The 12279-nt window shown below is 47.1% G+C and overlaps 1 protein-coding gene across 1 annotated transcript in view; it reads left to right on the forward strand.

Moving 5' to 3' along the window:
* nlgn4xa (neuroligin 4 X-linked a) overlaps nt 1-12279 on the forward strand; it is a 319083-nt gene that overhangs the window by 42142 nt on the left and 264662 nt on the right. The window contains exon 2 of the mRNA XM_038722527.1: nt 615-1344. Within this exon, the coding sequence (XP_038578455.1) occupies nt 894-1344 (451 nt within the window). The 5' untranslated portion in view covers nt 615-893. The remainder of the gene's footprint in view (nt 1-614; nt 1345-12279) is intronic.

Below are 12279 nucleotides of genomic sequence, written 5' to 3' on the forward strand. Positions count from 1 at the left end.
TCTATGGCTAAATCTGGTGTGCAATGGCCAGAATTTGAGTTGAAAATATTATCATCACAATGTGAAGAAGTGACCACGTCATGTCAAAGACATCTATGTATTTTGTTGCAGAGATATCCACTGAAGTTAGCATGCTAAACAGCTTGCGTCCAGTGTTGTTATCGCACCCGTGCATCAAAATGAGATAGTGAGTCTCCTGACCTCTGGTTCCTCTGCAACGCTACTTTTTTGTCCTGCCACCACTTCAACTTCCCTGTCTCTGGCTGTGCAGACTGGGTGGGAAATCGTTGTTGTCTGGGAGACACAGGTGGCGGAAGCGCCGCAAAGTGCCACAAAGTGCCACAAAGTGCATGAATTATGAAAATGTGCCCATCCACCATAGCTATTAGAAATAGTATCATTGCTGTTTGTTATTGTGGTTTTTTAAATTACGTACTTATTCCACATATTTGACAGAGAGGAGGAGAGAAGTACTGCTCGTATTTGTTTGACGCATGTGGCCATGAGTTACACACTGTACTTTTAAACTACTTTGGCACATAGGCTATAGGGATAGATGGGTTAACAAAGTTAGTGATAGTGGACCAACTCTGCTTTTTTTGTTGCTCTTTCAGGATATCTCATCAAGCTGGAGCCCAGGTGACCCAATAGCATCCTAAACTCCTCTCCTGTTCTGGAAGGGGGAGTCATACAGCAACTGCAAATGCAGGCTCTCGGAATGGGGAGCTCTGAGAAAGCTGCTTTATTCGGTTGGGGTTCCTTTGCTCAACTCACAGCCTGAGGAGGAACAGGAAGCATCTTGGTGGAGGGGAGGGGTGGGGGGTGGGGTGCCAAAGACCCAAGGGTGGATCATAACCATAACCAGCCAGGCTCAGGCTCAGCACAGAAGGAGCATGTCAGTGCTCGGAGGCCCTTCCTGGATTTGTCACTCCACGGCCAAGACCAACCTTTTGCTGTGGATGGGGCTGGCGTCCATCTATGTGGCCGCCATTCAGGCCCAGCAGCATCCTGTGGTCACAACCAATTATGGAAAATTGCGGGGAATGAAGGTTACCTTACCCAATGAGATCCTGGGACCAGTGGAGCAGTATTTGGGGATACCGTATGCGCTGGCCCCGACTGGGGAACGAAGGTTCCAGCCACCAGAGCCACCCATGTCCTGGCCGAGCATCAGGAATGCTACTCAGTTTGCTCCGGTTTGTCCTCAGTTCTTAGAGGACCGCTTTTTGCTCAATGATATGCTCCCTGTGTGGTTCACCGCCAACTTGGATACAGTGGTAACCTATGTGCAGGAGCAGAGCGAGGACTGCCTTTATCTGAACATCTACGTCCCCACAGAAGACGGTAGGTCAACTGACTGTGTCTCTTTCTGTCTTCTACCTCTTCCTGTATGTCTTTGTTGTTCCCTATTGTATTTCACACTTGTTAAATGTGAAGACTACAAGTAATTTGATGCTTATTAGATTGGGTATATCCACAAATGAAGTTTAATATTAACTGAAATGATGAGGGCCTTTCATTTAGCATTTTCTCCCCTTTTTTCAGTTGGTTACTTTCTAAATCTAGCTCTAGATCTAGGTCTCTTGCTGGTTTCTCAACTGTTACCTACCCAGCTTTAAGGCCTTGTAAAAGGGACCAGTGTCCAAATCTAGTTTTATAGCTTTATCATTTCAGTTAATATTGTGTTTAGATCACAGTTATGTGGTAACTCAAGCACTGATGGAAAAATGAACCAGGCAACACAACTACACTTGGAGAATTTGTAATTACTTTTTACTTTTTAATATGAGCATACATGTAAATCAAAATGCCAAAACTGTCAGCAATCATCCAAGAACTCAATTCACAATTTAATAATATATTATTCTTGGCAATATCATTGCTACAGGTTTTCCATCAAACTTTCATACTTTTGATGATATGATCATGACAAGACAAAAGTTAGCACTAACAGCAAATTTAAGGAGGAGCAGACCAGAATGCAAGGAGGCTTCTTGCTAAAATATCATATACTTACAAAGCAAAGGCCCTAGTATAGGCCTGTTTTAAATAAAGGCCTGTTACTCTTTGTAGTTAAGGTCAATAAAGACCCTGGTCACTTTGTGGCCTGTATGTATTTTAATTATTTTCAGAATAGGAGTACTGTTTATTTTCAGGGGATTTGGTAAAGTATAATAAAGCTTCCAAAGCTTGGTACTCTGTAGCATATGGGCACTTAAAGGCAACATGATAAACAAAATGCAAAAAGAGTGACAGGAACCAAGGGTGTCAACAGCCCATCAACAGTCAGTTTTGGCCCACGGCTGTTTGTCTCTGCTGCTACATCCTCAAAGCTGTGATTGTATTCTTATGCCTTTGGTTAGCTAATTATTTGAAAGTATTGAAATCTTGCATTGTGCTGAAAATACTTGATCTTTGGATGCTTCAGAGTAATTTGATTAAACAATGCATAATTTTTGATTGGCAATATTTAAGTTAAATTCTTTAATGAAGTTATTCTGTTGAGGTCCAGTTGAAATGAAATGTCCCATTTCTTCTGTTGCTACACCATATATACCTGCTCTGTAAGTCACGTGGAAATCCTGTGTTCTCCTTAAAAGAAACAGTATTTAATGGTTGTGTCCCCTGTTTGTGCATTCACTAGTCAGAATGCTGTTAATTTTCAATCCACATTTATGGAAAACTTGTTTTCCAGGGCTCAGCCTACCAGCTCAGCTGTCAATCAAACACACTCCTTGAGAGGCTAAGAGAAAAGGGACCATTTCTGACATTTCCCCACAGAGCTTTTGTTCTTCGATTTAAAAATCCATTTGACATGATTGGGCTTATTTCATTTCTGATTTTCGTTGGACCAGTTGGATAAAGTGGCTTTATTCTCAAATGCAAAAGCTTATAAAATGTTAAATGCTAAAAAAGTGAAAGTAAAAATGTACAATGTATTTGTATTTTCTTTTAGGGTGAGAAATGTGTCATAACATCTTTTGATTAACATAATGGTGACATAAAACTTGTTTCCTTGTGCACTAATAACCAGGGAGCACTGCAAGCAGTCCAATCAGTGAACCATGGTTTATCCAAAAGACAGGAAATGCAGAGCCTATTGTCCAAGTTGCTCTTCTAGTCCATGCAGCTTTGTACCACGACTGATAAAAGTGTAATGGAAGACTAAAATGAAAGGAAGCACAGATGTAAGCTCCTGTTTGCTCTCAGGCTGAAGTCTTTCCATAATGGTTTCCTGCACTCCCCTATTTTAGTGAGCACTTGTGACACTCTTACCGTCCCAGCACTTTATCCACCTAGGTCCTGCAGCAACCATCATGCACAAGACCCAATGTGTGTTTTGTAAAAAGTATGGTGACCATAACCATAAGTAGTTGGAGGTCAGGGTAGCAGACTGTCCAAACAGTTTTGGCAAGCAGCACAAAGTGTGGCCACCCTGTGGAAGGACAGTGGAGCACATTAATGCGTGTGTCTGCTAAGACCTTTGACAGCTTCTTACTAAATTTAGAGTGAGCTCTTAGTAGTTTTAAAAGTGCAGGAGAGAGAGCTTACAATCCTGCAACGGTGCACAGACAGGGGGCTTTTCTCAAATCATTCAGTCCAAGAATACAAAGAAATAAAGTTACTCTAGAATGGACTGAGCACTGTGTACACCCGTCGTGCGTCGAACATACAATTTGCTTTTGTGAATGTTTTATGTGCAGTTTTCTTTTACAATGGCCAATTTAGCAGTAGCCAGTAATACAGTATATCAAAGATTACATTCAAGGTGCAAGGTAACTTTATTATCCCCGAGGGGCAATATGACTCACAGCCAGCAGTAATAAACGGATATCAAACAACAACAAACTAGACAGTGCAATTTCTGGAGAAATTGCGGTGTGAATACTGGCTGTTGAAGGCTGATGCTAAACTGGATTGCTAAACTTCATGCAAGCTCTCATTTCAGCCTCTTAAACAAGCAGTAGATGCTCCTGTCACTTTAAGCTCCCCCCCTTCCCCTCCAAAAGCCCACTGTGTTCTGATTGGCCAAGATCCTGAAGCAGGATGATTATGCCGCCCTGCGGTCGAGACAAACTAAGCATAGGAGTTGCCAGTTATTATTGAGGCTGCAGGCAAATTACCGTATATGGAAAGCTCTGTATGACATCATTAAGAGCCAAGAGTAGAGCTTTGGCCAGTATTAATTTCAGTCCACCAATCAGAACAGAGGACCCAGTCCTTCAGCTAACTTACGTCCCCAAGGTAACCAGCTCTACAATAGAAACAGATAGGAAAATCCTTCTGAGACTTTCTGTCAAACAAACCTCCATTGAAACAAAATTATAGGTTGTATCGGCAAAATGACCTGACCAGCAGCAACAGAAGGCATTTGTGGAGAATTTATAATGGCGGCCTATGGAGGAGTTGGCTGGCACTCTAGTCCTTTGGAAGCACACAGAGACAAATCTGTAAGTCTGAGGGATTTATTAAACACATGTGAGGAACCACAACAAAAATACCTACATTTCTAGTATAAAATAATGCCTGAAGACTTAAAATTGTGGTCAGGGCTGCGAGTTAAAAATACATTTTTAAGATAAGATTTTAAGCTTCCTGCCGTCTAGCGATGATGTCACGCACTCTAACTCCCAACATTCCGTCCCATAGACACTCATTATAAACTCAAAAAAGAGTCTGAAACGACATGAAACTTGAATTGAGATTGTGTAAAAAGTATAAAAGATGTGGAAATGTTGAATTAACTGGAAATAGTCCAAAGGTTTGTGAACGTTTTAAAGGTGGAATGGCGTATCTATGTGAATGTATGAATTAGTGGGAAGAGGTTGAAGATCAGTGAGTTTGAACGATTTTCTCATTGACTTTCATTATAACAAAGTTTCAAGGAAACTTGAATAGATTGAAGAGTTTGAATAGGATTTGAAAGTTGAATAATGCGAAAAAACAAGGAAAGATGTGGAAACTTTTCCATTTGGAATGGAGTTTCTAGCTGAAAGTATGAATGAGTAGTTAACAGTTGAAAAACCTTGAAAAAGTGTGAAAATGGGGAAATTTTGAACATTCCGTCCATTCACTTGAATGGGGAAAAATGCCTGGAAAACCTTGAATATCTTGAAAAGTATGAAGGTTATCAAAATTCTGAGCGCTTGATTCCTAATTGAGATGAATATTTTAAGCTTTGAATGATGTTTCTACGTTAAAACCTGTGGAACTAGTTAGGTTGCAAAAAACAGGCGGAATAATAATAATAATAAAAATAAAGAATTCCGAAACCGATAGAAGAACATATGTTGTGAATGCTTTACAGCATAAAGGTTAGCAATAACACAAAATTAACTCAAGGTGCACTTTCATCTGATATCCTTAAGAAACTAAGTATTTCAGTCATCCCTTTATATTGGTAGGCTTTAAATTTGATTTAATTTAGCAGGAAATGTTGAGTTTCATTGACACTAGCATAAAGAGCAACTAAATAATAAAGAAATACATCTACATACACCACAGTAACATCAGGAGTTGTTTTTGTAATGGAGTTTTATGTCCACCTTGAAAAAGACTTAATTGGATGGTCAAACGCTAGCTTACACTGTGTTCAAAAGTATAAATTTAGTTTAAAGAATTCCATCTTTATGTTGCTCTTTAACATCTTTTGAGAAAAATTGCAAAGTGGAAAAACTAGAATGAATTGAAGAATGAAAAGAGTTTTGTGTTAAAAGGAGAACGTGTTGTAATTAGAGTTGTACGACATGACTTGTACAGATGGAATTAGTGCTGTGGAAATGTACAGTAGGGTGATGTTAGTGAGTAATTCCACCCCACTCAGTGTTTCCCCCCTGCCTTTACAAGACGCTAGCCTTTATTGTTTATTCTGGCTCTAAGAGACCCAGGCATTAATTGAACACCAGCTGGGTTTGTTGCTGGGGTTTCTCAGAGTGGCTTGCTGCTTGTTTCATTGAATGGGTCTAATTGCTGGTGTGATGTGGTGAAGACTGTAAACTCTTACACTGTACTAATGGCATTATGTATGCTTCATGGATGGCAGTACTTCAGGTGTTGGCACAGATCTTCAGTTTTATGTATACAGTATCACAGCTATATCTCCACAATATTTTCTATCCACAACAGGTCCTTTCTTTAAGATCGCTGTGATTGCTAAGCTGTTGGTTCCTTCACCAACATGCTGTACAACATTTTGTTTTTAAGGATCGTTCGTTTCTTCAAACCATCTATGTTTGATACCACAACATTAGCATATGGTGCATTTAGCTACACACCTAACTGAAATGTACATTCCTCTGTCAGTTAAACAACTTGAATGGTTAAAAAACAAATTAATGGTTACAAATAGCTTTGTTTCAGAGTTTTCAGTATTGAAATGTCTCAATTTCCACATCCATATATCATGGAAAATGTCTATTGAGATATATTGCGTGCATAGACGTGTTAGAGTTAATCAGATATTCTTTTTGTCTGTAAAACCTTACAAATGTTCCTCACAATTTCCCAAAATTTTTTAACCAACAGTCCAAACATATCCACTGTATAATTATATAAAGAAAAGCAGCATCACATTTGAGAAATTGAAACCATTTATGTTTTGCCATTCTTGCTTGAAAAATGATTTAAACAATTGTCTGATTATCAAAATAGTTGCCGATAAATGTTGTCAGTCTCACACTAATTAATTAATCATAGGCTATATGCAGTATATTGTTTCAGTTGCCCAGACCAAAGTTACTTATATCTGCTTTGTGTGCATTTATGAAGGATTCCTGTAATATCAATCAAATCTGCTCATTAAAGTAGTTGATTTATTGATGTTGAATGTGAAAACATCATAGAGTGTGTCTAAATGCCTCCAACTTCCACTTTTGTTCAGCACAACAACTATCCATTCATCTAGCGGACATGATGCACTACATTAGTCCAGGCAGCACTATGTCTCTAAGCTGTTTTTAATAGATTTTTGAGAGCAATGGGAACGTCTCGGGTTACGTATGTAACCCTGGCTCCCCGAGAAGGGGAACGAGACACTGCGTCGGTTACGACACTATGGGAACGCCTCTAGGCGAAGCAGGTCTGAACGTGAATGAAATCACTCCAATCCTATTGGCTTGTTGCTAGAAGGGTAAGGTGTGACGGAATAACCGGAGGAGTATAAAGCACACCTGTACACACTCATCATTAGCTTAACTATGAAGCAGGCGCTTCAGGCGGGGAGAGAGGTGCGGCGTGCCGACGCAGTGTCTCGTTCCCCTTCTCGGGGAACCAGGGTTACATACGTAACCCGAGACGTTCCCCTTCGAGGGAACTCGAACTGCGTCGGTTACGACACTATGGGAACGAGATACCCACTAAACCGTGCCGAAAACCCCGCCTGCCCCTGTGTGCAATAAAGTGGCACGACTAAGAGGAGAGCGCACGAGTGCCAGGTGCCGAAGGAAGGTCAAGACTGTAAAACCGAATGAATGTGTGCGGAGTGGCCCAGCCAGCCGCTAAACAAACATCCTGCAAGAGGCCCCGGAAAGGAGGGCTTGAGAGGCCGCCATGCCTCTGGTAGAATGAGCCCTCACAGCCACAGGTGAAGGCAAACCGCGCACCTGATAGGCCAGGGAAATAGTCTGAACAATCCAGTTGCTAATAGTATGTTTGGATGCAGGGAGCCCGGCCCTGGGAGACCCAAAACACACTAGCAGCTGGTCAGCCTTCCTCCAACGGGAGGACCTCAGAGTGTAAATACTCAGTGCTCTGACAGGGCAGAGCAGATGAAGTCTCCCGTCCTCCGCCGTCACGAGGTGGAGGATGAAATGCCTGCAGCACTGTGGACCCTGCCGCACAAGAAGGCACTTTAGGGATGTATCCTGAATGAGGGTGCAGGATAGCCCTAATATTCCCCGGAGCAAACTCCAGACTTTGCGGGGAAACCGAAAGCGCTTGGAGATCCCCCACCCTCCTCAGAGAGGTGATAGCAAGGAGAAAGGCCATCTTGAGGGTCAAGTGCTTAGCCTCAGCTGACTCCAGGGGTTTGAAGGGGGCCTCAGCCAACGCCCCAAGAACCACTGCCAGATCCCAAGTGGGAACCTTGGACCGAGTCGCAGGTCTCATCCTCCGGGCACCACGGAGGAAACGTACAACCAAGGGAAGTTTCCCCAAGGACCCCTTCCTCAGAGGGGTGTGGAAAATAGCTGCCACGTACACCTTGAGGGTGGAAGGGGAAAGACCAGCAGAGAACCGGTCCTGGAGGAACTCAAGTACCTGAACCACCGGGCAGGTAACAGGGTCCACCGACCGCTCCCTACACCAAGTGGAGAAAACACTCCACTTCAGGCCGTACATCCTCCGTGTGGACGGGGCCCTGGAGCTCAGGAGGGTCTCGACTGCTCCGGCTGTTAGACCCGCCTCTAGGTACTGTGCCCCCTCAGGGGCCAGACCCACAGTCGCCATATGGCGGGGCAAGGGTGAAGAACCCGGCCCTGCGCCTGGGACAGCAGGTCTCTCCTCAGAGGGACCCGCCACGGCGGGCCGTCCAGGAGCGACATGATGTCCGAGAACCACACCCGGGTTGGCCAGAACGGGGATACGAGCAGTAGGCCGACATTGTCCTGGCGGACCCGCCCCAGAACCCCGGGAGCAGAGCGACTGGGGGAAAAGCGTACAGACGTAGCCTCGGCCACGAATGTACCATGGCGTCCAGACCCAACGGGGCTGGAGGAACGAGAGAAACCATAGCGGGCAGTGCGTAGTCTCTTGAGACGCAACAGATCCACGTCTATGGGGCCGAACTCCTCGCACAAGTGCTCCACTACTTCGGGGTGAAGTCTCCATTCCCCGGGCCTCAGCCCCTGCCTCGACAGCAGGTCTGCTCCCTGATTCTGCGTCCCCGGGAGATACATCGCCCTGAGCGATAGTAACCTCTGCTGGGACCACAGGAGGATCTGACGCGCCAGTCTGTCCAGAGGGCGCGAGCGCAGACCGCCCTGGTGATTCAGATAGGCCACCACCGCTGTGTTGTTCTCTTCGGAACGAACCAGGATGTGGTGGCCTTAGAGATCGTGCAGGAAACTCCTTAGAGCCTGGAACACCGCCAACATCTCGAGACAGTTGATATGCCACTCGGATTGATGCACCTGCCAGGATCCCCTTGCAAAGCGGCCGTCCATGACCGCGCCCCAGCCCGTGAGGGAGGCGTCTGTCGAAATAACCAGCCGGCGACAAGACCCTCCCAGCACGGGCCCCTGGGACAGGAACCAAGTTTCCTTCCAAACTGATAGGGAACGAAGACACTTGCGCGTAACCCAAATCAGACGGAGAGGATTTCCCCTCGGGGAAAAACCCTTGTTCCTTAGCCACCACTGCAGGGGTCTCATGTGCAGCAGTCCAGATGGTATTACGCTGGACGCAGCCGCCAGGAGACCCAACACTCGTTGAAAGTGTTTCATAGTGATGGCGTGGCCTAACTTCACCCCTTTCACGGCAGCCAATATGGTGTCGACACGTGCCGGAGACAATTGTGCCCGCATTGTTGTCGAATCCCATACAACCCCTAGGAACGTAGTCCGTTGGGTGGGTGCCAGCACGCTCTTCTTTGCGTTGAGCCTCAGCCCTAAATGCCGCAGATGAGCCAGAACGACATCTCAATGGGCTAGGATGAGCCAGTCGTCGATGAAGTTGAAATCCGGATGCCCTGGAGCCTCAGCGGGGCCAGTGCTGCATCCATACACTTGGTGAATGTGTCGAGGGGAAGTGCCAGGCCGAATGGAAGAACCCGATACTGGTAAGCCACACCCCCGGAGGCAAACCTCAGGAACTTCCTGTGAGAAGGACGGATGGAGACCTGGAAATAGGCGTCCTTTAGATCTATCGTGACGAACCAATCCTCAGATTGGATGTGCGTCACGGTGGCGGGGATGATGAGCATCTTTAACCTGAATCTCCTCAGAGACCGGTTAGAACCCGCAGATCCAAAATAGGGCACGCAGCCCTCCGTCCTTCTTGGGGACTATGAAGTACCGGCTGTAGAACCGGCGTCTCTGTCTGGGGGGGAGACACGTTCCACGGCCCCTTTCCTCAGCAGAGTACGAACTTCCTGTCCCAACACCGGACCTTGCTCCGGGCGGACCACAGTCCAAACCACCCCCTCTCTTCTGTTGAATTTGGAGGGCGGGTTTGAACTGTAGTCGATACCCATCTATGGCAGTGCGCAGGACCCACGGAGAAATGTTCGTCAGGCTCCGCCAAGCCTCTGCAAAGTCTGCCAACGGAACCAGCCCCTCGGTGGCAGGTGCGTCCTGAACGTGTAAACGGCGGGATAACATCACCTGTTGCCACGGCGGAGGGGACCTCGGTTGGCCTCCGGGGGGGGTGGGGGGGGTGCGGGAGGGGAGAAAGACTTCCCTACCCCGGTCTTCCCTGAGCTCCGTCGGGACTGGATGACGGTCCTCAGATCGCGTCTCTCAGACGGCTGAGGGTGAGAGCGCCGTCTCGCTGCCCCAGCTCCTCGGGGGGGCCCCCGAGAAGCGACACTCTGCTTCCTCTCCTCTCCGTAGGAGCTCGTAGAGGGAAGGGACCTACGCCTGGCAGCCTCAGCTGCCTTGGGTCCAGACCAGCGAGGGAGGTACTGGCGGAACGCTTCGCCCTGCGTCTAACGCTCCGTGGTTCTGCGAAGCTCCGCCAGATCTTCCCCAGAGGGACCCCCCCTCTGAACCATCTCCTGTAGCAGGTCGGCTTGGTAGGCTTGAAGCACCGCCATGGTGTGCAAGCTCGCACCTGCCTGGCCCGCTGCCATGTATGCCTTCCCCACGAGCGTGGATGTGGTGCGACATGGTTTGGATGGTAAAGCCGGCTTCTCCAGGGAGGACGCAAGTCGAGGGGAGAGATAGCTCGCAAGCGCATCCTCCACCCGAGGCATCCTCCCATAACCATGGTACCTAACCCCCATCACATTACTGTAGTTCAGTGATCGGGGTGTGGAAAGCCATGTAGAGAAGGGTCTGCCCCATGATTACTCAGTTCATCATGTAAATCAGGAAAGAATGGCAGAGACCGGCGTGGAGGTGGCGTGTGGTGCTTAAGAAACCTTTCATCCAGCTTACCACTAGCCTGTGGTGTCTGCTCCTCCTGTGGCCAGTTGATGTTGAGCTTAGCCACGGCTTTAGTCACCACCTCCAGCAGCACGTCATAGTCGGGCGCCTCCAGATGACGCCGCCCCGACACCCGGAAGTCATCGTCCACTACGCTGAGCACGTCCGCCTCCTCGGAGTCGGATTGCTGCAGCGTCTCCGGATCCAAACCGCAAGCGGGAGAAGCCGAGAACGGGCTCCCGAACGAGGAAAGGAAGCGTCGGAGCCAGCGGATGAAGGTCGGGAAAAAGCCTCAGCCGTCCCGAAATCCTCCGACAGATCACGCTGTGAACCCCATGAGTGAAGCCGCCGGGCCGCCTCAGCGGCCGCAGGGCCCGCACCACGGGGAAAACACATCCGGCCATCCTCGGAAAAGAGAGCCATGCTGTACCTCAGTACCCGCACGGAAAGGGCTTCGCAACGGGCGCAGGCAGCCCCCTCGAGAGCTGCCCGGGCGTGCTCCATCCCCAAACATGAGACACACATCTCATGAGAATCTCCATCCGTGATGTACCGAGGGCAAGAAAAAACACACCTTCTGTATATCTGGTTGCCGGACATGCTGGTAGACTTCTTCTTCAGGTAAGACATACTGCTTGTAGGACTGGAGCTTTCTTCAAACAACATACAGAGCGCCTGCTGAATAGAAAAAAGCTAATGATGAGTGTGTACAGGTGTGCTTTATACTCCTCCGGTTATTCCGTCACACCTTACCGTTCTAGCAACAAGCCAATAGGATTGGAGTGATTTCATTCACGTTCAGACCTGCTTCGCCTAGAGGCGTTCCCATAGTGTCGTAACCGACGCAGTTCAAGTTCCCTCGAAGGGGAACCGGCATATGTTTGGATGTGAGGAGAACCCGTACAAAAACACACCACAGTGGCATTAGGCTGTACATGAAAACCACACGAAGTGGCGTTATGAAGTTCAGCAGGGAGTGACATGTCTATCCCATTTAGAGCTCCGCTCACTGCCCATCATCTTCATATCCGCCGAACTGGCCTTTTCAGAAATCCAGTGTAATGTCAAAATATCCTGCCAGCTGGGATCAGGGAGGGATTTATAGTTTTACCTCAAGTGGGTTGACAGATTAAGCGACGTCTATTCTTTGTCATCTGATTTGAAGTTGAAAGAGAAAATCCACTATGGCCTGCGCTGA

Source organism: Micropterus salmoides, unplaced genomic scaffold (genome assembly GCF_014851395.1).
Source record: "Micropterus salmoides isolate LMB-PRFRI ecotype aquatic unplaced genomic scaffold, ASM1485139v1 Ms_hic_scaffold_1, whole genome shotgun sequence".
NCBI lineage: Eukaryota > Metazoa > Chordata > Actinopteri > Centrarchiformes > Centrarchidae > Micropterus > Micropterus salmoides.